The 23,473-nt window shown below is 54.7% G+C and overlaps 2 protein-coding genes across 4 annotated transcripts; one reads left to right on the top strand and one right to left on the bottom strand.

Moving 5' to 3' along the window:
• Positions 1-34: 34 nt before the first annotated feature.
• On the bottom strand, positions 35-6,314 carry LOC104481221 (DNA-directed RNA polymerases I and III subunit RPAC2-like). 2 transcript variants are annotated; one of them, XM_086756083.1, is made up of 5 exons: positions 6,188-6,314; positions 2,790-2,887; positions 1,407-1,483; positions 562-644; positions 35-224 (listed from the first exon to the last, which is right to left on the bottom strand). In XM_086756083.1, exons 1-5 carry the CDS (start codon positions 6,224-6,226, stop codon positions 177-179), a joined length of 345 nt encoding a protein of 114 aa, XP_086612209.1. In that variant the 5' UTR covers positions 6,227-6,314; the 3' UTR covers positions 35-176. The 2 variants fall into 2 exon arrangements, with proteins under 2 accessions (XP_086612209.1, XP_086612208.1); XM_086756082.1 differs by lacking the exon at positions 6,188-6,314 and adding an exon at positions 4,993-5,197.
• VAMP7 (vesicle associated membrane protein 7) lies at positions 6,313-22,081 on the top strand. 2 transcript variants are annotated; one of them, XM_086756080.1, is made up of 8 exons: positions 6,313-6,380; positions 12,844-13,002; positions 14,763-14,820; positions 15,430-15,567; positions 17,895-17,985; positions 18,591-18,658; positions 19,713-19,805; positions 20,110-22,081. In XM_086756080.1, exons 2-8 carry the CDS (start codon positions 12,857-12,859, stop codon positions 20,176-20,178), a joined length of 663 nt encoding a protein of 220 aa, XP_086612206.1. In that variant the 5' UTR covers positions 6,313-6,380; positions 12,844-12,856; the 3' UTR covers positions 20,179-22,081. The 2 variants fall into 2 exon arrangements, with proteins under 2 accessions (XP_086612206.1, XP_086612207.1); XM_086756081.1 differs by lacking the exon at positions 6,313-6,380 and adding an exon at positions 6,394-6,553.
• Positions 22,082-23,473: the final 1,392 nt, after the last annotated feature.

Here is a 23,473-nt window from a genome sequence, read left to right on the forward strand (position 1 = left end):
CTGAATGCAGCATCACCAAATTTCACCGGCGGCATCAAATTTCATAAACTTTATTATTAGAGAAAATACAGCTTTGCATCACAGCAGTCATAAAAAAAACCAAACAAAACCTCTTGACACGGGGAATTCAACACACAGCCGTTACCCACAGCCACGGGGACCGCCATCCCCAAACGCTACTGCATCTCTTCCTCCCTCTGCGCCCTGTATTCCTTCACGCTCCTCTGCAAAGGAGAGCAAAGGACAACTGTCAACAGCAGCCATCGGAGCGACGCACGTACCACAGCCTGGTCTGTGCTGTGACCTCTCTGCCCGGTGCCTGGACACGCTGAGGGACCTGAGAAGCTCTGACAGAGCTCCAGGCACTCTCTGAAGTGACTCAGCTTTACAGTCACTGCAACGGGAACGAAGCCAGGCCACGCTGCAGATCAAGCAGAAAATGTCTGTAAAAAACTATCAGGTTTCTCATCTCAAAGGTGCCTGCAACACCAATCCCAGCCCTTTCCTTTCCCCTCCGAGACAGAGATAGAAAAGGCCCCCGAGCTCTTCAGAAAGTCTCACCTCAAATGTGCTGAGCACGTGTTGGCAAACACCCATCAGGTCGTTGAGTCCTTTCCGGAATGGCTCAACAGCAGGAAGGGCCCCTTCAGGAAAGGAAATGCGCTGGTGAAATGGGAAGTGGCTTCCAAAGGGACCGGCAGCCCTCTCCCCCGCGGCTCTGAGAAGCCCAGGGGCAGTCCCTGCGACGGTCAGGCTCTCGCACCAGGTATGAGCCCGCACGCTCCCTCCTCCCAGCCCACCGCCAGCAGCTGGGGACGGTGAGCAGTGTGGAGGTCCAGCTGTGGCGCAGGGACAGCGGACACTTATCCTGCAGTGACTTCCACGGGGAAGGGGTTCCCGTAGCAAGGTGAACAGCCTGAGTACTAATTATCTTTAGGAAATTAAAGAGTCAGCAAGCACAAACTAGAAATTTGCTTCCAGGAAGCGGCTTCCGCATCCGCGATGCTCAAGGGAGCAGTCCCATGAGGAAGGAATGAAATAACGCCGTCCCTCTAGGCAGCAAAGCTGTGGAGCTGGCAGGGCCTGGACAGAGGGCAGGGGACGGCGCTGAAGGGGCTGGTGGGCTGGGAGCAGAGGGCAACTGCAGGAGCTCAGAGCCGTCAGCTATGTGTCAGCACACTCCAGCTTTGCTCTCCAGTCCTCCTGGCTAACTGAAGAGCTGGAGCACAACGGCTCAGAGCAGCTCTGGCTGAGCAACAGCGCACAGCAGCTGCAGGTGGCTAGCAGAGAAGGGGGAGGACAGGGCTTTTCTTTATTCAAATGACTCATGGCGGAAACCTGACATGAGCAGGGGGAATTCCACAAAAAAAGGGCCCCGGACACAAGGGAAACGCGCACGCCCGTACCTCTGGTCTGGATGCGGAAGTTGATCTTGCTTTCAGAGGGGTGCGTGATGCAGTAGCCACAAAACTCCACATCGGGGCTGCAGGAGGGGAGAGAGGAGAAGAGAGCAGTGAAACCCAGGCCAGGCCACAGCCAGTCTCAGGGAAGCCAGAGGCTCGCGCCACCCCAGACCTGCTGGGGCTCAGGATGTTTCTAAAATGACTGAGGATCGCACGCGAGGGAGAGGCTGAAGGGAAACTACCCGTGTGACCTTATTCGCACACACCCGTCTGCCTCCGAGCTGCAGCTGGAGTTCTGCAGAGGAAGGACACGGCTGGCACGACCGCAGGCGCCATCCTGGCACCACCAGCAGCCGCGGGCAGGCCTGCAGAGCTCGAACGGCGGATCCCGGCTGCTCGGAAACCTCACTGCACACAAACCTGTCGCAGTTCTGCTGGGCAGAAGAGACGGACAGGTCTAGGGCGCTGCAGGGATTTACCGAGACGGTTTGCAGGCTGCAGGGCGTCTCCCTTCACGAGCAGAGATGGCTGGCAGAGCATTTGTGCACCAGCAGAAAGAACTGCCGTCTGCAGGAAGCCTGCTGTTTCTCTGGTCGTGGAGATTTACCAGAGGAGTTCACACGACGTTTGCAATGCAGCTGCCGTTTGAGATGGTGCACTGAACTTCCTGCCATAGTTCTGCTGAGGCTTACCAGCAGATCCTCACACACCCTCAGTGCTGCCCAGTACGATAAAACCAGCCAGGGGGAACCCATTGGTATATTTTGATGGGGGCAGCAGGATAACTCCCAGCATCAATTCCTGCATCTCCACGCAAGCAGGGGGCATGAAGCAGGTCCAAGGACACGCCAGGAAGTCGATCTGCAGGTCAGTGTCAGGTCAGGTGAGGGTAAGGAGGGGCAGACACTACCCAGTGATCGCCAAGCAGATGTACAACAACGAGGAAGGGTTGAGGTCGGGTCAGGAAGTCAGTCCGTAGGTCAGCACCCAGGTGAACGGAGCCCACAAGCCGAGCACAGACTGAGCTAGAGACCCATACTCCTGCAACACAGCTCAGGAGGGACTGACAGCCCTGAGCTGAGCTTAAATGGGGCTCCTGGCCCACGGGCAGGGTGTGGGTGGAGGCCCCAGGTGTGGCTGGCCGGGCCTGTTAAGGCTTATCAGTGCTCTCAGGATCCTGACACTAACAGCACATGGGAAAACTTCATCCTGGGAAGAGAGGTGGCAGACAGGGAGCCTGGCACCAGCTCTGACACAAAGACCCTCACAGGCATGATCATCTGCCTTGTTCCAGCAGCAGCTGAGATGCAGGACAGCAAGGAGAAGGTCAGAGTAGGAAACAGAGGTACCCTCAGCGACACCAGGCACCACAGAGGCTCCACTTACTTCTTCATGACCATGTAGCGGAGGGAATTGCCGAGCGTGTGGTCCTCGTCGTGTAGCACGAACGTGACGCAGTTTCCATCCGTCCCATCTGCCTGGACCTACCACAAGCAGGGAGAGAAGAGATGCTGTACGGCTCTCTGAGGTAACGAACGCCAGCCTTAGGGTGAAGAATAAACTGTGTGTTCAGCTGCACTGGAGTAACTGGGAGGGCTTGTGGGTCCGGCTGGGCCATCTCTGGCTCACATGTGGGTGCTGCAGCGTGACCAAGAGCCTCTTTGCAGCAGAGGAAGAGGTGTAAACTTACAGAGCTCAGAGAAACCTCTCCCTGGTTCTCACAGTGCCTGTGCGTCCTTCCTCTTCCCAGGAGAGAAGAGGAGCCCAAAGAACGCTGTGACGTCAGGACCCGTGGTGGAAAGAAGCTGGGAGTGACTGCGCAGGTTGGTGTGATCCCCGGTACCACCAGCATGCAGCTGGACAGGAACAAGAGGGACAGCCAAAAACTCCCCAGGGAGGAATGCTGCCTGCCCAAAACCAAAGGAGCTGTAAGCCCAAATTCACAGGCTCAGGATGAGCCCACTGGGGGGGCGAGCCTCAGGTTGCTAGCCCCAGGTGTAACAAACCCTGCCACACCAGCAGCCAGCCCCTGACCCTCCCGCTGCTTTTGGGTGCCCAAGAAGAGCTCTACCGGCTAGCACTTCCTGAGAACGCTGCTCTGGGATCCCCGCCAAAACCAACGCGTCGCCTAATTAATCGCTGGGCTGTCAGCGGGCTGCAGAGCTCTGACCTCTCCCCAGGCTCAGCGCGGCCACGGCGGAGCCTGACGAGCCCAGGCAGCCCCGACCGCTTCTTCTCTCCGCGGCAGCGAGGTTTCAAGGTTAAGTGCGGAGCCAGGCTGAGATGAGCGCTGATCTCCTCGCATCCCGCCCGCGGCCAAATCCTCAACCGCTCCAGGGGTTTTATAACCCCCTGCATTTTCCCCCGGGTAGTAACACCCCCCAGCAGTCCTGTTCCTCCTTCCCCAGGTGCGGCTGCCGCCGCGGGGGTTGGCTCGGCGGTTCAGAAGGGAAACACTGGCTGATTTCCGCGGAGGAAGAGATCACCCTGACCCGCAGCGCAATTCAGCAATCCCGTCTGCGCCCCGAGGCAGAAGGCTGAGACTTCTCAGGGTGTTTCTGAGTCTCACCTCAGAGGTGCCTAGGTATGAAACTATTCATCACAGGAAAACTCGTTCTCCCACGAGCCAATCTGCAAAAAAGGCCCTGGTGCCCTGGGTAAGGAATTCTGCTCGTGTGGAGTTTTCCCTCTTCGGTTACACACCGATTTGCTAGTCTCTACCAAATTGTCCTTGTTCTTGTATTACAGTAGAGGCAGAAAGAAAAGCTGATGAGATTTTGAGGCCGCTTTAGGATTGATCAAATTTGCTTGAGACCCCAGAGATGGAGAAGCCTGCACCTCCCCGAAGACAACCTGGGATCCACCCTCCCAGCACGGTGGGGATACAGCCCCTGCGAGCCGGCCCCACAGGCATCGGACGCCTTCCTCCTCCTCTACTGGCCACGCAAGTCTAAGAGCTGCAATCTCACATCACCCAGCGGCTCCCCTGCTCGGAGGTGCTGTGATTAATGGCGATGAATTATTTAATGTGGTACCTGGTGCCGAGGTAGTGCTGCGGCAGAGACACCGGGACAGCGCTGAGACAGCTGGGATCGGCTAGATGTGAAGTGGGCGGGGAACAGTCCTACAGCTCGCCTGTCCCTACGCTCTATTCTATGCCTAATTTGCCTTTTTTTTGTCAGAATATATATCCTTTGCTGGTCTTCCTGAGCCAGTATCACTTTCTACACGTCCTGCCTTCTGTAGGGTACTGCACTGCCCACGGGGGATCTGCTGGTGTGTCGCCAAGGGCCCCTCTGGTAACTGCAGCTCTCCACAGATCAATTCTGTTCGTCACACTGGACTTGCAGGACTAGGACTGGGCTTCCCGCTGCAACTGTGACTTCCAGCCTGCTGCCTGCACGTCCAGGGAGGAGAATACAGCTCTGTAGAGCCTGAAAAAGGGAACGAGCAGAAGCCAGGCTCTTGCTAACAGACTCTGGGGTCTGTGAGCCATTAGGAAAAGTTTAGGGGCTGTAGGCTGAGAGATTATGGAAAATGGCTGCATTAAGCCTTCCTCACAGGCAGCTTTTAAAACCAGGCAACTTACAGAGACACTTGTTTCTCCTGTACGGCTGTCCTGGTGCTCAGCTCTCCTCCTTTCCCACTGACAGAGTGGCGAGCAGGGAGCCTGCAACCCTGCCAGCGTGAAGTGCATTGCCATCTAGTGCCTTCTGCTGCATGCAGTGGGTACTGGAGACGGAAACGGGGGCAGAACCTCCTGCCACAGGGCTCAGCAACCTAAATCCAGTAGCTTCCAGTACCTAAAGGGGGCCTACAGGAAAGACAGGGAGAAACTCTTCAGCAGAGCCTGGTGTGACAGGACGAGGGGTAATGGTTTCAAAATAGAGGGAGGCAGATTCAGACTGGACATAAGGAAAAAATTTTTCCGCTGAGGGTGGTGGAACACTGTCCCAGGCTGCCCAGAGAGGTGGTGGATGCCCCATCCCTGGAAACATTCCAGGCCAGGCTGGCCGGGGCTCTGAGCAACCTGATCCGGTTGGAGATGTCCCTGCTCCTGGCAGGGGAGTTGGACTGGGTGGGCTTTAACGGTCCCTGCCCACCCAAACCCCTCTGTGACTCTAAACCGACGCAAGAGAGCAGATGAGGCGGGCTGCTGGGGCCCGCGGCTAACGGGCAAAGCCACCCACGGCCTGATCTTAAGCAGCGCCGAGCGATTTTTACAAAGCAAGGCTTGTTTTAGAAACTGTCAGTCCTAGCTCAGTTTTAAAATAGCTCAGACCCGACTTCCTGCTGCTCCTCTTCCCTGTGGGACAATCTCAAACTTCAATAAATTCATCGAAAAGGCGCACTGCTCCCCGTCCCTCCTGTTTCGGGCAGCACGGCCCGCTGTCCCCAGCTTCCCCCTCGCCCACCGCTCCGTGCCCGGTAAAACCCAGCGGTTTCGGGGGGGGGGGGGGGAAGCGGGGCAGGTGTGTGAGGGGGATTCCGCGCGGGAGGCGGCTGCAGGGCAGGGGAGGCCGGTTAGCCAAGGCCTCAGCCGGCATCTCGGCCCCTGCCCGCCCGGGGGGGACGCGGCCTGCGGAGCCGCCTTTCCCCCGGGCCCGTCCTCGCCGTTACGATTGATCCCGGCGCCCCCCCCGTGCTTGAGGGGGAGCCGCCCCCGCCGGGCCCGGGAAGCGCCGGGGAGGCCCCGGTTGCTGCTGCCAGGGGAGAGCAGGGCCGAGCGGAGCCCTGCCCCGTCCCGTCCCGTCCCCCCGAGCCGGGCAGCCGCGCTCGCTCACCGTCTCCAGCGCGGCCTTCCTCTCGCCCTCCTCCGCCATGGCCGCCGGACTACAGCTCCCAGCAGCCTCCGCGCGGCGGCGGCCTACAGCTCCCAGCGGCCCCCGCGCTGCCCCGCCCTCCGCCGGAAGTGCGTCGCGGCGGCCCGGTGCCGAGGCGGGGGGCGGCGGGCGCTCCCTCCTGCCGCGGCGGCCGGTGAGCGGCGGCGGCGGGGCCGGCCCGGGCCCCTCGGGACAGCCGCCCGTTACCCTCTCGGTTCTGTCTCCGGTTCCCCCCGGGGAGCGGCAGGCCGCGGCGGGACCGGGACGGAGCGGCTGGGCCGGCGGGCGGTGGGGCTGGGCCCGCAAGGCCCCTCGGGAGCCATTGCGGTGAGGGAACCGGGGCGCCGGCGGCGCCTCCCCGCAGGCGGGAGGAGGAGGCTTGGCCGGGCTGCCCCGGCCGCTCCTCGGTGCCGCCGGAGGCCTCGTTCGGCGCCAGCGGGGCGGGGGGCGGCGGGGGGCTGGGCTTCGGGAGCTCGGGGAGGGGAAGGGCCGCGGCTGCTGTGCGGGGCTTGACCGCGCAGCGCCGTGTTGCCGGTGTAACCGGGAGCGAAGGCTGGCGCGGATTTTAAGGACTGGGTAGTGATGAGTGATTGCGGGGGGGAGGCTCTGTACGAAGGGCGTGCGTCTCCGGGGAGCTGCTTGTTCCGCAGCCGGTTTCTTCACCTCTCTTCCAAAACGCGGTGCGCTGCCTCCCCGAAAAGCTGCTCCTGAGGAGAAGCGGGATTAGTCGTGTCTAGGCTTTTCTTTCTGGGCTGGTGAAGCAGAGGTACCCGCAGTTTGGTTGGTGCGTGAATTTCACACTTCCCAGGCTTAAAGCGTAACGCTGGAGCATCCTTCAAAGAAGCAGTGACTCGCAGGCGCCGGGGAAGTGTTAAAGGGAAGTCCAGGCTGCTTTCTGCTGAAATCAACGTCCTTAAACCATCTTATTGCAGTCAGGCAGCTCGCAGCTGGCGGGGTTGCAACACCTGCGCTTGTTTCGTGGTGAAAGGCAGGAGTAACGCGACGCGCCTTGCTTTCTGGGAAGAGGATTTCTGGAAATACAAGCAGTAACCTCCTCCGTCGCTTGTTGGCGCTGGGGCTGTGAATCCTCTGGTCAAGAGGAAGGACTGGCGAGTCCCCCGTGCAGGTATGGGCAGGACGGGCGCAGCTTTCTGGGTCCGTTTCTTGCCCCGCCTGCGTTAACTGCCATCTGATAGCTTATCCTCGGTCTTCAGTGAAGTCAGAGCGGCAACCAAGTCGTTTTGTGTCGCGTTTGTCCCTGCTGAGGTACTAAACATCCCACTGAGGACCGAGGCTGTGCCTCTGCCATCCGTTACGGCGCTGCAGGGTTCTCTGTGCCCTCTGTCAAATACCCTGAGAGACCTCGTGGACGGCAGCGCGCTGCAGCCTGCCTTGCGAGGGGTAAACAGTTGCTGCGCCGCAAATGCAATGCTCGCCTTTGTGCTCCGGCGCTGCCGGGTGCTCCCGGGACCCGCGGTGCTTTCTGGGTGGCTGAGGAACGCGGCCTTTCCCCCTCTCGCTGCTGGTTTGGAGCCCTGCCGTGCAGGGCCTGCCTGATGCCTCTGAGTGAGCTTTTCTGCGAAGGTTTGGTCTTGGCTGTTTCCAGCCATTCAGTATTGTAAGCTTAGACAGAAAACTTGTGATCTGTGGGTTGGACGAAGGGACACGGGTTGATTTTAATGGATTTAGTTTGTGGCTCTCTTGTAACTTCAGAGGAGAGAAGTTCTCTAGCAGTTTGACAGATGTGTGTTACTAATCTGTTATGAGTTTTACAGGGCTGCGTGAGAAGCTGCTCGGGGAGAGAACTGCGCTCCGTGTTAATCTGTTTTACTTCACGTAATCTGTTCTGCTCGAACCTGCGGGCAGGTGTCACTGCAAAGCACGTGGCTGTTGTCTCGGAAGCAAGGCGGAGGGCTGGGAATTCAGTGAGCTGGTGTCCCCGCTGTCACCGGGTGGCGGGGTCCTGCGGTGTCAGCGAGCCTCCCCTTGTGGTACCGTTGAGCTCTCGCCTCGCCACCGTGAGTTCTGCAAGCACCCAGAATTAGAAATCCTCTAAACCGCTTTACGCTGCTCAGTTTGAACCTGGAGCAGTTCTGCTCTGGGAACGGAGGTGTCTGCCTGCGTGGGCTTTGTAGTTCTGAGGGTAGCTGCTGCCTTGCAGGCCGCTGATCTTCCTCACCGCGCACCGGCACGGCTCTGGGTGAGTTGCTGGGCTGGCCGGGACGTTGCAGACGGCCGTGCCTCGGTGGATCTGAAGGGGGATGGTTCTGTAAGAAACTCCTCTTGGTTTAGCATCGCTGCGGACCAGCGCGCTGTTGTAACCATTCGCAAGTTCTTCGGCGTGTGCCGCTCAGCGGTTCTGCGTTAGGAAAGCCGGGGTTGGCGGCACCTGGAGAGATCAGGTGCTGAGGGAGTGGAAAACAGAACAAAGTGCAGTTTGTGTGGTTTGTGACTTCTGGCTAAGTCAGTCAGAGCTGTGGTGCAGGGTGGGGATCACTCTGTTCGGAGAGAATTGCTTGTCAGTCACTGGTGATCTGAAGCTAAAATCTGTTTTGTTTTGGTTTTATTATTTTTTTTTTTTTTTTTGCCGTGGGTATGACTTGTTTTGTGGGAAATGTTTGCGCGCTCTCTGTGGCCTTGTCAGCAGCGAGCAGCTGTCTCTTTAATCGGGGGAAACCAGGAACCGTTGCCTGGCAGTTAATAATTTCTTTTTTACGAGATCAGAATCAGCTGTGTGGCTGCCCTTGTCTCTGGTGTGATAAGCATTTAACTTGAGTTACTCAAGGTTTAGCTTTGTTTCGCCTTTGCAAACTGGATTTTGGGCTAGTTTCTCTTCCGTTACAGCTTCTTCAGGTGGAGGCAGTGGCTCCTGCAGGAGCGTTCCAAGGAGTCGCTTATTCCTTTATGCTTGAGCTCAGAGTAATCCCCGCTTCTGCTCAGTGCCGGGTCCAGGCGCTCCTGTCTTAAGGAATGCTGTGAGCATCAGACTAAAGTTTTGATCTTTTCAGGTCTGTGGAGGGTGGAACTTGTGATTAGTAACTCACTTGTGTTTAACTTGGAGCACTGGAGCCGGGCTTTGTGACCCTCAGACTTCCATGTCTGTGGCGCTGGGCTTTGAAGATCTGAGAGGAGCTTTTTAAGGTCAGAGGCAGCAAAGTATCACGAGAATCTGTGACTACTTTTCCTGCTCTAATGCAATCAGCATGTGGTTGATGCAGCAATTTAAAGCTGGCTTAAAAGAACCAAAAAACCTACTAAACTGCTAGGCTGGCCACTGAAGTCCTCCGTGTCAGGATGTCAGAGAGCTCAGAGCTGCGCACAGACAAACCCGGAATGGTTTGTGTGCGTGGGCTGATCAGTGTGAGCTCTTGTAGTGCAGCTTTCTGGAAGGAAGCTTGAATTTTCTGTAGAGGCAGCTCTGAAGGACTTGGCGAGGTGTGATCTGGCAGGCTGGGAGGGCGATGCTGGAAGGAAAAGCTTGCGGTCGGGCTTTGCAAATGACTCTGCTTTCTGCTCGTCATGTGATGTTCTTGGTAGCGCAAGTGTTGCAAGAGGTGATAGGATGCCTTGGAAGTGTGTTTCTAAACTCCTTTAGGGCATTTGCTCTGAACTGGGGGTGCTGGGACTTGGCAGGCCTGTGCGTAACTCGTTCTGCATGAGAAGAGCAGCGTGGTGAGCAAGAGCAGCCCAGAAGCTCAGGCACTGTGAGAGTCGTAACCTCGACTGGTGACCATGGATCCGCCTTGGCAGGGACCTGCTTTGCTGCTTGAAGAGATTACTTGCCCTTCATAGGATTTCTCCCTGGAAAAAATCCTGAACTTGTGTGGAGTAAGTGATTCCCAGAGTTATGAACGGCTGTATGGAGTCACATCGGAGGTTTTGGCTCTGTGGTGACTGCTGGGATGCCTAGGGATGGGTGGAAGAGCAGAAGAAACCCGTGATGAACTCTTAGGCTCCAGTGAGCGGCTGCTTGGGTGATATTTTCTGTTGTATTTGTTTAACAGTGATTCTTTTCCTCCATAAATTCGTGAATTACTTTCTGAACTCATGTGAACTCTTTCCCTCCACAATAACGAGCTTCAGAGGACGCTTTGTGTGAAGAACTACTTCTGCTGGAACCCGTTCTTGCACTTTCTGTTCGTGTTTGCGTTACCGATCGTGAGTAATCACGACTTTCTTCTTGGCTTTATTTTCTTTCCCCTTGGGTATCTTTGTGCTGAGGAGTTTTCTTAGAAAGTGTGTAAGGGGACAAACTGTTACACCTACTTTCCCGTATTCTGTAACTTCCATAATCTTCTTCAGGTGGACATGGACACTACTTCATTGAGTGTAATAAGCACCAGCTGTCCTTATGTTAAAGACTGTCTCCTCTTGAGTGTACAAGAATTTGATTATTTTTTTTTCTTTTCTATAATGCTGGTCCCGATTTCTCTAAATCCTGTTGTTTAAATCCCTGAGCCGTGCCCGGATGAGGCTGGCTCCCAGGTGGGAGCGGTGGATGGAAACAAGTGGTGTGTGAATATTGGAGGTGGTGGTGAGGAGAAGGGAAGTTGTCACGTCAAAGAGGAGCAGGTGAACACGAGGAGTTGCCTTTGTTCTGGAAACGGGTCTTGCTCTGAGACAGGGTAAAGGAGAAGCGGGCCATGCAAAGCAGCGCCAGGGGCTTCCCTCCTGTCCTTGGCAGACGAGAAGGGGCGCGTACGTGGGTCAGAGGGGTGCCAGCTTTAGGCCAGGAGGAAGTGAAAGCAGCAAATCTGTTTGGGGGAGCTGCTGCCGAGTGCTCTGGTGCTTCCTCCTCCCTCTGGTTATTGATGCCCTTTTTTTGTGTTGCTGGTCAGAGAGAGCAAAGGAGAACAGATTCCCTGGGAACTTGGGCTGCGTGGTGTGAGGCTTTGTCGGGTGTGTTCTCCCTTCCCCTGTCCTGGCACTACGAACTCTTGGGTTTTCTAGAGTGTGCTTGATGGCGTGCTCTGCTCCAAAGCCGGGTCCTTTGAGACCTTTTGCTGTTCTGCTTCCCCCTTCGCTTGTGGGCACTTACCAAACTTACCCTGTGCCTTCTGTTCCCGTCGGCAGTGCTGGCTCCGAATACCTCAGTGCTTCCAGGGCGCTGTGGCTTAGCCGTGGAGTCTGCTCTCTGAATAAATCCATGAGTCTATTCTTTTTCCTTTCCCATGTTGAGGTGTTAAACCTGTGGGAGGTTTGGGAGGTTACCTGATTGTCAGGCTCAGGCTGGCACAGGGAGCTCCGATGGAATGGGTCGTGATTGTACCTCAGCTTCACAGCTCTGCCTTCCTCCGCTGCCTCTTCCACCGTTGCCGTGATCATTTGCGCGTCGGTTCTCATGAAAGCAGGAGCTCTTCGGGGCAGATGTGTCAGCACGCTGCTCGGTAGGATGGCTCCTGGTGCCGAAGAGATCGATAGGTCGCTTGGGTCAGTGCCGGAGGGGCGGGGAAGTCTGGCTGGGCACAGCCTGTGTTCGGTCTCTGCCTCCCGAAGCTGAAGCACTGCTGTTGTACCTGTTTCTAGAGAGGTCTCCAGGCTGTCTGGCTGCATTGAGATAGGTGTGTGATCTTTCCAGCCAGAGTGCAGATGTTTCTAGACACAAAACAAGGCAGGCAATGTGAGGGCAGTCAAGTGCAAAGTGAAAAATAAGATTCTGGGGTTTTGCAGGGTCAAAAGTCTTCCTGAGTCTTCCCTAAGCAGAAAAGAGGCTTACGGGTGTGCTGGATTAGCCCAGCAGATGTCACGGCTGCGATCTGACGTGTGGTTTCACATGTTAAATCTCGAGTCTGTCAGTAGATTAATGTGATGATACTTGAGCCGATTAAGTGTGTCCCTTTATACGACAGCAAGCGAGATTTTCTAACGCCGGAGACTTCACAGAAGTCTGGCCCTGAGACACTTGCAGGCTGCAGCCTGTCTGGTTTGATACATATGCAAGAGTGCTGGCCTGGAGAAGGGGCGTGTTGCTGAGGATAATTGCTTTGCAAATGCGCCGTCTGGCTTTCAGAAGCGCAGGTTGCGTGTTTTTGCAGCAGTCTTGGGGCAACGTGCGCTCAGTGAGTGTGTCCAGACCGTGAAGAGGGGACATGCGTGGTTTTTTACTTCACTTTGATAGCAATCAGGGCCAAGGCCTCGCCCCTGAGCAGTCGTGTGTTGGGGACGGCGAGCTCAATCTGCATAACTGGCTGCTGCTAGCATCGCTGCCAGACAGTTACTTCCCTCTGAACGGGAGCTGGCTGGCCACAGGCAGCTTGTTCAATAACAAGCAAGAAAAAACTTAAGGGTCAGTTGAAGAGCATAAAAAAAGGTACTAATAGCTAGAAATCTAGGTGGAAACAAGGTAGGCAAAATTAATTATGGGTCAGTGGCTGTAGGACACCATGCAGTTGCAGTATGAAAGACCTTCTAGAGATTATTGTAGTCTTGGTGGTGTTCTGAACAGAACCTGATGGGGGAAATGAGAGCAGCTTTCCGATAATGGTATCCTGGCGAAGTGTTGAACAAGCTTGTGCCTCCCTCCCGTTACCTTGAGGGCTGAGAGAATACTGTTCAGATCGTGATGCTTTCTCTGCCAAAGATCACGAGCCTAATTCTTGCTATGTTTTTATTTCCAGGTAGTGTGAAGTCATGGCTATCCTGTTCGCCGTTGTGGCAAGGGGCACAACCATCCTGGCCAAACATGCCTGGTGCGGAGGAAACTTCCTGGAGGTGACAGAGCAGATCCTGGCAAAAATCCCCTCAGAAAACAACAAACTGACCTATTCACATGGGAAGTGAGTAACGCGTCTCCTCTGGGCAGGGGAGGAGAGGCTAGTGAGCGTGCAGGAGGACAGGAATGAATCCAGATCCATACGTGGGTGTGTTAGTGTGCTGGTTGTGCAGTTGGCTCAATAACTTTTTTTTTTTTTTCCCCAGAACATTGCAGCATAACCAGGATTTGCATTTAGCTTAAGCAATAAGTACCAAGGCAGTTGATAGGAAACAGTTTCCTATTTTTATACCACTCCAAAGTGAGCTTGCATGCGTGCTGCGAAGTGTGCGGTCTTTCGCTCATTACTGACCGTTTCCTTAACGAGGATTTAAGCAACGTGGCGGGAGGTGACTGCAGTTTGTGGCTGGTCTGCTTTGCATCGCGCTGTGAAAACACGCGGGTGCCGTTGCGCAGCTGTGGGCACGGAGCTTAGCGACAGAGCGTCTCCCCTGCTAAAGTCAGTCTCTTGTAACGAGTCTCTGCTGGCTTTTTGTCTGTGATGTGGATAATCACCTCCTCGGTCAGAATCTGCCAGCCCTGCCTTCCCCCTAGGAGATGGGAAGGAGTTCCTAGCCATCTGTTTGGAGGATTGAATATTTTCACACACACGTGCTTGGAGCACTTCTTCCTGCTTTCAAAAAGCAAGGTTTTTCGTTTGTAGAGACATAGAATAGCCTCTTTTTTTTTTTTTTTTTTTTTTTTTTTCCTCCTTGACCATGATAACTGGGGAGAATGTGAAAACTGTGAAGCTGAGTAAGCACAAGGAGTTGTCATTCTCCTGTCTGAGGGTGTTGGGGATCCTTCTGCCTTGCCAGGGCCCCAGCCTGCTGTACTCCTCAGAGGAATTCGTCCCCTGCTGGAGCACCGAATGCTGGTGAAGGGGCGGTGTAACAAAAAATCGGCAGCTAAAGCCAGGGAGTTGAACTGGAATGCTCTGATCAGTTCTGGTTTGGGTTTAGTTCTGTATGAACTAAGTTGTTGGTTTGTTTTTATTTTTTTCTGGTGGGCCTAAAATAACAGCTTGGTTTAATTTTTAGAGGGAAATATTGCTTTGAACTGGTTTGCGCTGTTTGTCAGGATGCTGAGGGTTGCGTTTAACCAACATCTGAGTTGGCCCAGCACCACCGGAGGCATCTCTACACGCACAGCTAACCCAGCCACGTGATTCAGGCCTGTTCAGCCTGATTATTGTTCTAATTCGTTTTCTGCTGTGGTTGCTTTTGTCTGTTAGCCTTTGCAGGGAAAACCAAAGGCGACCCAGTGGTCATGCAAACAAGGCTAAAGCAGCGGGTCACTGAAGTGTTCTCTTTCTGGTCACTCCAGTTAACTGCGGCTCTTGTCACATGTAAACTAGTGCACGGATGCTTGTACGCACGCCGATGAGGACCAGACATAAATCTGGCCGCTGGGTACCCTGTCAGGGTTCAGTTTTTACGAGTAGGTAGCTGGAAGGACCTGGAGCTGAAGCTGTGTGGCAGCTAAGTGTCCCACAGTCACTGCTAGGTGTGCAGTGCTGTGAGGAATGTGAGGCCACCTGACCTGTAGGTGGTCTCTAATTCGGTGTGACTGATAGGAATGGAAACACTGACCTGATCAGAGGTGGCTGGGGGTGTTGAGATCTGTGTGACTCCTTCCAGGGTAACTGGAATTTACTGTTCTACTTCTCCGGCCCTCAAAGGCCATGTAGCCGGTCATGTGTTCTAGAAGGTTAGTCCTGTGACAGCTCCAAATGACTTTTTTTTTTTTTTTTTTTTTCTTCCCCCTCTTGTTTCCTCTCTGCAGTTATCTGTTTCATTACATCTGCCAAGACAGGATTATATACCTCTGCATCACAGACGATGTAAGTATTTTGGTTGCAGCTATTGCACAGACAGGCTCTCTGCGGGTTTTGGCCTCGGTGTCTGTATGCCAAAGCAAATCAATAGCAGATGCTAACCTGAGGTGCCTTTTGTTCCCATTGGAGCTGCTGCTCGTGTTCAGTCACATCAGTTACGGCTCTGAAGTCTAAGCCCAGAACTCAAATGCACATGAGTAGTTAGTCTGAGGTTCAGTTTTGGGTTTGCCCAGTTTCTTTCTTAGCAGCCGCAGTGCAGTGGGATCTAGATGTAGAGGCTGGCCTTTAATTATCTGTGCAATATGCCTAGCGCTCCTTCATTCTGGAAGTGTTGAAGCAAGAGCTTCTCCCTCTCTGGAAAAAGGTACCAGGCACAGAATTAGAGCTAGGGATACCCTGGTAAGGTCTGCTGCCAACCAGTGTCCAGGAAGCTGGCCCTGAAATCTGGCTGCTGTTCACACCCCAGGATAACCAGTCAAATCCCGTAGTGTTACGTGCAGAACGCCTGTCATGAAGTGATAATTACAGTTTCTCTGCAGCTGGCTGTGTGCCCCATGCACTGCGTTATTCCTGACCTGACAGAGCTCTGGACATGGTCTGCTCTCTTCCTTCCAGGACTTTGAACGATCCCGAGCCTTCAGCTTCCTGAATGAAATCAAGAAGCGGTTTCAGACCACGTACGGCTCCAGAGCGCAGACAGCCCTTCCCTATGCAATGAACAGCGAGTTCTCCAGCGTCTTGGCTGCGCAGCTGGTGAGATCTGGTGCTAAATGGGATTTCCCTGATTTCCCCAGAAATTCTCCCTGTATTTTCTTGCTCAGAACTGAGGCACGATGCTGAGCCTGGGTGTAAAGCCTGGGTTTGGCTGTTCTCCCCACGCTTACCCTACAGCTGGGCTCCAGAAGTAACGACGACACGTTGGCTGTTTGCACTAGGTAGCTGCACCGGGGATTAGATCTTGATGGTAACGTTTGCAGTGTCAAACCTGGTTCCAATTAACCGACCAGGGCTAAGTCACTGGCACTAGGAGCAAGACAAATGCGTGTTACTCTGTTTCTGTTAAACTAAACTTCAGAACGTGCTTATCTCGTAATCCCTGACTGCCTCTCGCCTCTCTCCCCTTTAATTAAGTGAATGAAGTCAGATGGAAGACAGAGCAGGAATCAAGTAGCTGCCCTGTGACTCGTATGATCAATAGCCTTATTAGCGCACAAAACCCCAGGCTACACAGTCTGCCAGGCCAGTGTTCTGAATCTTCTGTTGACGACTCTGAGGAGTCCTTAATTGACTACGAACAGCTTCATAACCTCAGCGATGTTGTTTTGGGGTGGGTTTTTTGAGACTTTCCTTGAATGAATGATAAGATGTCCTTGGAATATTGGCTTTCCGAGCGTGTACGCAATCTGTGTGGCGCTGTACACGTGGTGTAGGAGGTTCTCAGTTTGCTCTGCTGTGGCTCTGAGCATGTTAGTGCTGCTGGTGTCCTCCATGAAGGGCTTGGCTTTTTTCCTGCTCGCCTGCTGAAAATGCCAGGTTTGGTGATATTGCAGGTCAGGAGGAGAGGTCCTTGGCTGGTGACCCACGAGCGCAGTTTGCACTTGCGCTGTTGCCGCCTGAAGCTTTTATTGGAGTTTGTGAAAGGAGCTGGTTTGTGTTGGTGCCCTCAGTGAGTAGTGGAGGGGATTTGCAGCGTGTAGAGTTGCACGTGGTTCGTTGCAGAAACTTTTTTAGCTTACACAGCAGATAAAAAGCAATGAAGAATAATGGCAGTGTGGCTCCAGAAGGGCCCGGTGCATTGTGTGTAATAAATTAGATTAACTTCCTCTGTGTGATGGGACTGAGTCTTTCCTCTCCACCAGGCTTTGATATGTGGGGACTGAAACTGATGAAGTGATGACTCATCAAATTGTAAGCTGTTCGTGGCTGGAATGAGCTTAATGAATTGCCTTATCGGAACAGCCAGGCAGTCTCTGGAGCCGTGGTGTTGGCATTCCCCTAAAAATTCCAGCCTTTCCATCTCTAAAGCATGAGCGGAGCTGCCTGCCTTAGCTTTTGCATATTGATAGAAATCCAGGCTCCACTCGTAGCAGGTAAGCGCTGACAGAAAGCTCTCCCCGCAGATGGCTCTTGGACGTGCCGGGATGAGCGCGCCGCTGATCAGACATGACATCCGGGGCAGGGGCAAGGCTGAGGGCTGGGTGATCCCTGGAACTTCAGGAGTTTAGTGTGAGGCTGAGGGTGGAGGAAGACATCGTACGGCAGCTCAGAGAGCACGCTGCAGCTCAAGTGTAGCACACAGATAATGCTGAAAAGGGAAGCTATGCTTCCAGTAGAACCAGTGACCAGCTTTGATAGCATGCCAGTTCTGCACCTTCTGCTAAAAACCTAACCTCGGAGGAGGAGGAGGTTCGAAGGAGCTGCTCTGTTCGGTGCTTATAACCCTTAATTATCACCTGAGTACGTGAAGGCTGTTAGGGTCAGAGGCTGCTGCTTCCTGGGTTGTCAGAAATGGCTGCAAATGGAACCCTTTTCCAGAAGAAAACGGGTTTAAGTAGCCACGTTGGGTGGTCATGAAGTAGAGCAGTCGTGCAGCTAGGAGGTGGCATGTGAAATCCTCCCAGCTGGGTCTGGTGCACAGCAGACCAGCTGCTGGCATCCTCTCTACGGGAAGAACAGCTGAGCAGCTCAAACTGGCCGCCCTCAGCACCTCCTGGCACGGTGTTTCCAGTTCGCAGCCCTCCTCCTCGTTGCGGGAACCCCCCTGGTGCACCCAGAGCTGGCTGCGTGCTGCCTGCCCTGTGAAGGTGCAGGGCTCTCTGACGTGTTCTGGAGATCAGCAGGGAAGGTCCTGACAGCGTGTTGCCTTCATAAATGGCTCAGAAATGCTGTGTGGGAGTGGGACTGCTGAGGGTAGCCCGGGCTGAGAAAGTCAGATTTTGGTCTGCTACCCCCTTGATAAATGTCTCGGGTAACCTGAAAGCTGACATTTATGTCTGCGCTGTTCTGTAGCGACCAGGAGTTTCCTTGTTTGTCATGCGGAACTGACGTGCAACGCTGCGAGTCCTTGTTATCTGTTACAGAAATACCACTCGGAGAGCAAGGGCGCTGACCAGGTGGCCGAGACGCAAGCTCAAATCGATGAACTTAAAGGAATCATGGTTCGAAACATAGGTATCTGCCCTCCCTCAGCGCCGCGCGCAGCGTTCCTCTGGGCCAGAGCGGCAGGGAGAGTTACCAGGAGTGAAGCTGATGGGGGTGCCTCTCGTGACGGGAGGGACTGGGGGAGCTCTGAGTTCACAAGCTGTTACTGGCGTTGAACTTGGTTGCGGGGGGCCATGGGCTTGAGGAGCGGTTTGAGGTAAAGTTTCACAGCTTGTGCTGGGGTGAAGCGTGCTCTGGACTCGGTCTGTTTGTCGCTGTAGCTTTCCTGCAGCTGCTGGGAGGAGGCTTCTCCGCAGCAGCTTACTTTTTTTTTTTTTTTTGTGTGTGTGTGTGTTGGACTCTGGTTTGGGTTTTGACAAGTCTGACCACTTAAAACTGAGGGTTAGATCTGGAACTGACCAAAATTGAGTCAGATCAGCCCCAAAACGTAGCCCGTGTGTGATGTGAGGCTGTTCCTTAGGAACTGTTCCTGGCAGTCTCTGGAAGGCTGAGAACTACTCGATGTCTAATAAGCCACTGCCAGGAGCTCCTGGCTCGCGGTTGGGCTCAGGTGCGGGGAGCAGCTTTTTGCACTGGGGTTCTACCTGCAGAGCTGGGTTTTTGTCTTTCTCCAGACCTTGTGGCACAAAGAGGAGAGAAGCTGGAGTTGCTGATTGATAAAACGGAGAATCTTGTGGATTCGGTAAGTCTGGGGAAGAACTTAGAAGGAGGCTGACCTCAGGTAACGCTGTAGGCAGCTGGACTGGAACTCCTTCAGCAATTAGGCTGAATTTGTGTACGAGCTCCTCAGAGAGCGCTGGTTCTTGGAAACCGTGTGGAAAATGAAGGGATGGGCTGTGCCTCTGGTGTGAATGCCTTACAGCCCGGTGGCGAGCGTCCTGGGAGATCCGGGGCCGAAGTCCTCAAACTTCAGAGTGATGGGCTGCGTTTTATCACTCCTGTGTGAGCCCTGGCCACCAGAATATTGTACGTAAACCAAAATGTCAGAACGCGGTGGAAAGGCCTGCTTTGGGAGGGAGGTGTGAAGGAGCTGGCGGGCAGAGCAGCCCTGTCCTCTGGAGAGGTGGCCTGGCTGAGATGGGGTGCGTTGGTATCCAGCACTCTGCTTCCACCTCAGGAAGCCGCACAGCTGAGCGTGGGAGTCGGCTTTAAGCCCAGGTTTCTGGTCTAGGGCTGCAGTTCTGCCTGCTGTAGCCTTCACTGAACAAGCTGAGGGGGTGGCTTGTGGGGAAAACCTGGAAATAACCAGCAGAGTGCTGCTGGGCCGGCTGGTCCTGGGCTGGGCGGCCTGGCAGGCGCGGTTCAGGGAAAGCCTGCGTGAATGGTTGGGCTGACACAGCCCGGTGCGTGTCTGGGGGCGTTTGGTGACCAGAACCTGGACTGAGTGGGTGGAATCAGAGGAGACTGGGACCGGGGCAGCCACAAGCTTTCCATGAAATGCAGCAAGCCCGAATACTGGAGGAAAGCTCGAGCGGTAAAGGACCAGGCTGGCTCTGGACACACTCTTACACTTTATCTTGCCCCCGAAGAAGTGTGGGAGAGTTTTCTCTGGATGCCTGCTCGGTTTTGTGTTGGTGTAACTGCAGTGGTTAGATGGAGGAGGTAGCCGCAGTGGTGCGGGTCGTCAGGGAGGTGGGAGCTGGGAAACGTACGTGCCTCTTCATCTGGCTTCCTGGGCCGCAGCTTCCTTTGCAGCAGGTCCAGGAGTTAATGAGTTGCTTTACTGTCTCTTGTAGTCAGTCACTTTCAAAACTACCAGCAGGAACCTTGCTAGAGCCATGTGTATGAAGAACCTCAAGCTCACCATCGTCATCATCATCGTATCAATTGTAAGTATGGAGCTCGAGAACCTCGAGCTCGTAGGTCGGGCTTAACTACTGGAACGTGCCAGTAGCGTATCCCTGGCTGTAGACCCGCGTGTACTCAGCTCTGTGCTGGAAGGGTCTGAGCTGTCTTGCTGGAGGACAGCTCTCATCCCCGTGTCACCGCAGGGATGCCCGAAGTGCTGCAGGGCACGTGACGAGTTAAAACCCTGGGCTTTCTGAGCTTGTTTTTGCGTGCCAGGCCAAGGCAGCCCGTAGCCGGACAGTGGGCGCGCGGTTCTCCGCTGAAGCGGCTGTGTTCTTTCCGCAGGTCATCCTCTACATCATTGTGTCGGTGGCCTGTGGGGGGCTGGCGTGGCCGAGCTGTGTGCAGAAGTAGCTGGAAGCAGCTGGTTCCGGTCGCGTGGAGATGAGACTCACAGGAGCGAGAAGAAGCAACTTTACCGAATAACTCCTAATCCTTCACTACTGACACCTTCTCATTCTTCCATCCCTCCAGGACTTGAGACTTTTTTGCCTTATTGCCCCGAACAGGCCCGGCTGGTCGCTGCTTCCGTGCAGCCGTAACCTCAAGAACGGGCTGGTTTAAAGTACTTGAAGGGATTTTTTTTTTTTTTTTTTTTTTGTTTCTTTTTCTGTCCCAACTCCAACCTTCTCAGCTGGGTGGGTGGAATGTCCCGCTCTGAGGGGCTGTGTGCGTGCTCGCCCGCGTGTCCGTGTAGCGCTGCGCTTCCCTGCGAACGTGCAAGTGGAGAGCAGCGCTGCTGGCACCTGTCCTGCCCGCGGGGATGGGGCTGGGGGGCCGGCCGGGGGGCTGAGATGAGAGGGGTGTAGGTGAGCTTCCGCTTTCTACAAATCTTGGCGGTGCCAGCGCCTCTCCCTGCGCGTCGGGCTTCAGGTGGCTCGGTGGCGTTCCCACGCGGGGAGGCTGCGGCAGTGATGGTGGTGGCTTCTGGGCGAGGGCGTTCGGCACTCTGAGCTGCAGCTGCTGCTTCTGCGTGAGGTCTCCCTGCAGTGGTAGGAGAGGGCGTTGGGTCACCTCAGCGTTTCGAAACGGCTGTCTCTTCATCCTCACTTCTGCCTCAGCTCCCCCCTTAATTAGTGGCTGAACCAATAACAGCAGAGGCGGCGGCTGCGCATAGTTCAGGTTGCAGTACTGTGTCTGCTTTCCCACGTTATTTCTCCTGCTCTTCTCTTGTGGGTGGACTAAAATGGATACTAATGGTCTCACCTCCTGAGGTGAAACTGGGGCCAATCTGTGGATCTGGCTTGGTAAGGTGTCGGGCGTCTGCTGCTTGTGCTTCTGCTCTGGAGGGGCGCGCTGGAGAGCGAGGGCAGCGGAAGCGGGGGGTTGAGGGGGGGTTACTTTCTCTGTGGTCTGAAGAAGAAAGGCTTTTTCTGAGGATTTAATAACGTGTGCTCCTCTGAGAAGGAAAAAACCAAACCAACAAAACAAACGTGAGGCTAATAACCAAATGTCGGCTCAGGTACGGCGATGGTGCGCTGCGGTCGGACGGGGGCCGCTGCTGGGAGCGGTGACGGCTGGACGGGGGACTCGCCGGGCCTGGCTGGCTGGAGCCAAAGCGCTTGGTGCCGGTGTGAGGGCGCAGGGACTTCTGTCTTGGGTTGTACGGGCTCGTTTCCAAGGGAAGAAATGGAAACGACTGAAATCTCACAAAAGCATGAGGTGCTCTGCAAAGGGAACTGCGTCGTTTTGGCCTGGGAAACCTGTCACGGTCTGGGAAGGGGAGGCCTAATTTGGCGATTGAGCTCCCGCGCTTGGCTGACGCCGGGGGTGCCCCGCGCCGCAGGCTGGGTGCAGGCAGGGCAGCGACACGGAACTGCCGCTCCGCTGCGTGCTTTGCTGGGTGTGTGACACCCTGGGGCTCTCCAGAGTTCTCCTGTAACCCCCTATCACTTGGATTTGCCTTCTGTGAGGCTGAAATGGGACTGAAGGCCATTGATCCGGCTGCCCAGAAAGCGGCGGCGGCTCTGCTCAGCGCTGTGGTTGCTGCTGTCTCTCTCTCTCATTCTGTTAATCGAATGTAAAGCTCGGAGAAAGATTTCCGTCCTCTTCCCTCCTGCTCTTCCAGCCCCCGCGGTTCAGCCTGCACCTGTGCATGTTTTAGGGATTGCTGATGTTACTGTGTTCATTTCTATCATTTGTTGTCTTATGTACAAATACTTTTTAAAGAAAATAATTTCCTTTCCTTTTAAAGGATGCACTGAGGCATTAGTGTAAAAACAGAGTTAATTGATTTAAATAAAATGACTGTACAGGAGGAGCTCCAGTTGCGTGAAAGGGGGCTGGGGCCTCGATGGAGGCGCTGGGTAGGAACCGCTGCCACCTGTGCGCGATGCTGCGGCTCCAGGCTTAGCGTTGCCCTGCACGGCTGCTTGGAGAAGTCCTGCTGTGTGCGTGTTTCCACGGTGGCTGCGTAACGCCGCTCGGCTGTGGCGGGGTTTTGATGCAGGCGGTGGTGGGACGGATCTGCTCCTCCCTGTCAGGAACTGGAAGTGTGGGGGCCTGGGACGCAGGGATGCTGGGGACGCTGTGCCCGCTCGCAGGTGCGGAGAACACGCAGGGAAGAGTGACGCAGGCAGTGCAGTGGTGGTGTTACTTGGAAGGTAAATGTTAAGTCTGTGCAGACTTTTTTTTAATTTATTTTAAAAGGCAGTTTTCAGCTATTTAAACCCCCCCGTCCTGAGGGAAACCCGGAGCAATGGCTGCCTTTCCTCTTCTCTCGGCACAGCTGGCAAGAGCCCCCCTTTTCTGGAGGAGTTCACCCTACAGCCAGATCTCTGCTCGCTGTCTGGCACCAGCGCCTCTGTAAAAGCCTTGCAGCCCCTCACCCACCTCAGGCCTGGTAGCTGCTGCTGCAGTATTGCATTTTGAAGCAGGCTTCTCTGTCACTGTGCGGGAGCTGGATTTCCTCTTAAACGTGCAGAACGGCGTGAGTTCAGTTGGTTGGTACCTTGGTTTGAGGCAAAGCTGTGTTCTAACGCTCTCTGCTAGGGCATAAATGTAAAAATCTGAAGTCCCTGGGTATGAGAATGGTGTAGGAAAATGAAAGGATAAAACCTAAATCAGCCTCTCATTGGTGAGCTTGGTATTTCAGAGCTGGGTTTTGTGCAATTCCTCACAGAACCAGTGTCACGTGCCTGATAGGGTTTAACAGAATAGAACTGTTGAAATGTGTGACTTTTTCAGAAAGCTTTTGTTCTGTACCTGGCATTAAAACCTCTGCGGTATCCGTTAAATGGCAGCAGCTGTCTCAGCTTGGGAGGCTGTTCCAGTACCTCAAGGGGGCCTGCAAGAAAGATGGCGAGAGGCTGTTCAGTGGGGCCTGTTGCAATAGGACGAGAGGTAATGGTTTTAAAATAGTGGGGGGTAGATTTAGATTGGATATTAGGAAAAAATTTTTTACAATGTGAGTTATACAACACTGTCCCAGGCTGCCCAGAGAGGTGGTGGGTGCCCCATCCCTGGAAACATTCCAGGCCAGGTTGGACGGGGCTCTGAGCAACCTGATCTGGTTCGAGATGGCCCTGTTCCTGGCAGGGGGTAGGACTGGGTGGGCTTTGAAGGTCCCTTCCACCTCTAACCATTCTATGATTCTATGAACAGCAGGGCCTGGAACACGCAGGCCTGCCCTACCCTGACCGTTGGTGTG

The sequence above is a fragment of the Chlamydotis macqueenii genome, chromosome 11 (genome assembly GCF_036417535.1).
Source record: "Chlamydotis macqueenii isolate bChlMac1 chromosome 11, bChlMac1.mat, whole genome shotgun sequence".
Lineage (NCBI taxonomy): Eukaryota > Metazoa > Chordata > Aves > Otidiformes > Otididae > Chlamydotis > Chlamydotis macqueenii.

What these genes read in the sequence shown, in the direction of transcription:
- LOC104481221 (XM_086756082.1), bottom strand. Translation starts at nt 5,106, where the DNA reads ATGGCAATGCACTTCACGCTGGCAGGGTTGCAGGCTCCCTGCTCGCCA. An exon ending in CAGGAGAAACAAGTGTCTCT is followed by an intron (nt 2,888 to 4,992) that starts GTAAGTTGCCTG and finishes TGCTTGTGGTAG; the next exon opens with GTCCAGGCAGATGGGACGGA. An exon ending in ACGTGCTCAGCACATTTGAG is followed by an intron (nt 225 to 561) that starts GTGAGACTTTCT and finishes TCTCCTTTGCAG; the next exon opens with AGGAGCGTGAAGGAATACAG.
- VAMP7 (XM_086756080.1), top strand. Translation starts at nt 12,857, where the DNA reads ATGGCTATCCTGTTCGCCGTTGTGGCAAGGGGCACAACCATCCTGGCC. An exon ending in CTGACCTATTCACATGGGAA is followed by an intron (nt 13,003 to 14,762) that starts GTGAGTAACGCG and finishes TCCTCTCTGCAG; the next exon opens with TTATCTGTTTCATTACATCT. An exon ending in TCATCATCATCGTATCAATT is followed by an intron (nt 19,806 to 20,109) that starts GTAAGTATGGAG and finishes TTCTTTCCGCAG; the next exon opens with GTCATCCTCTACATCATTGT.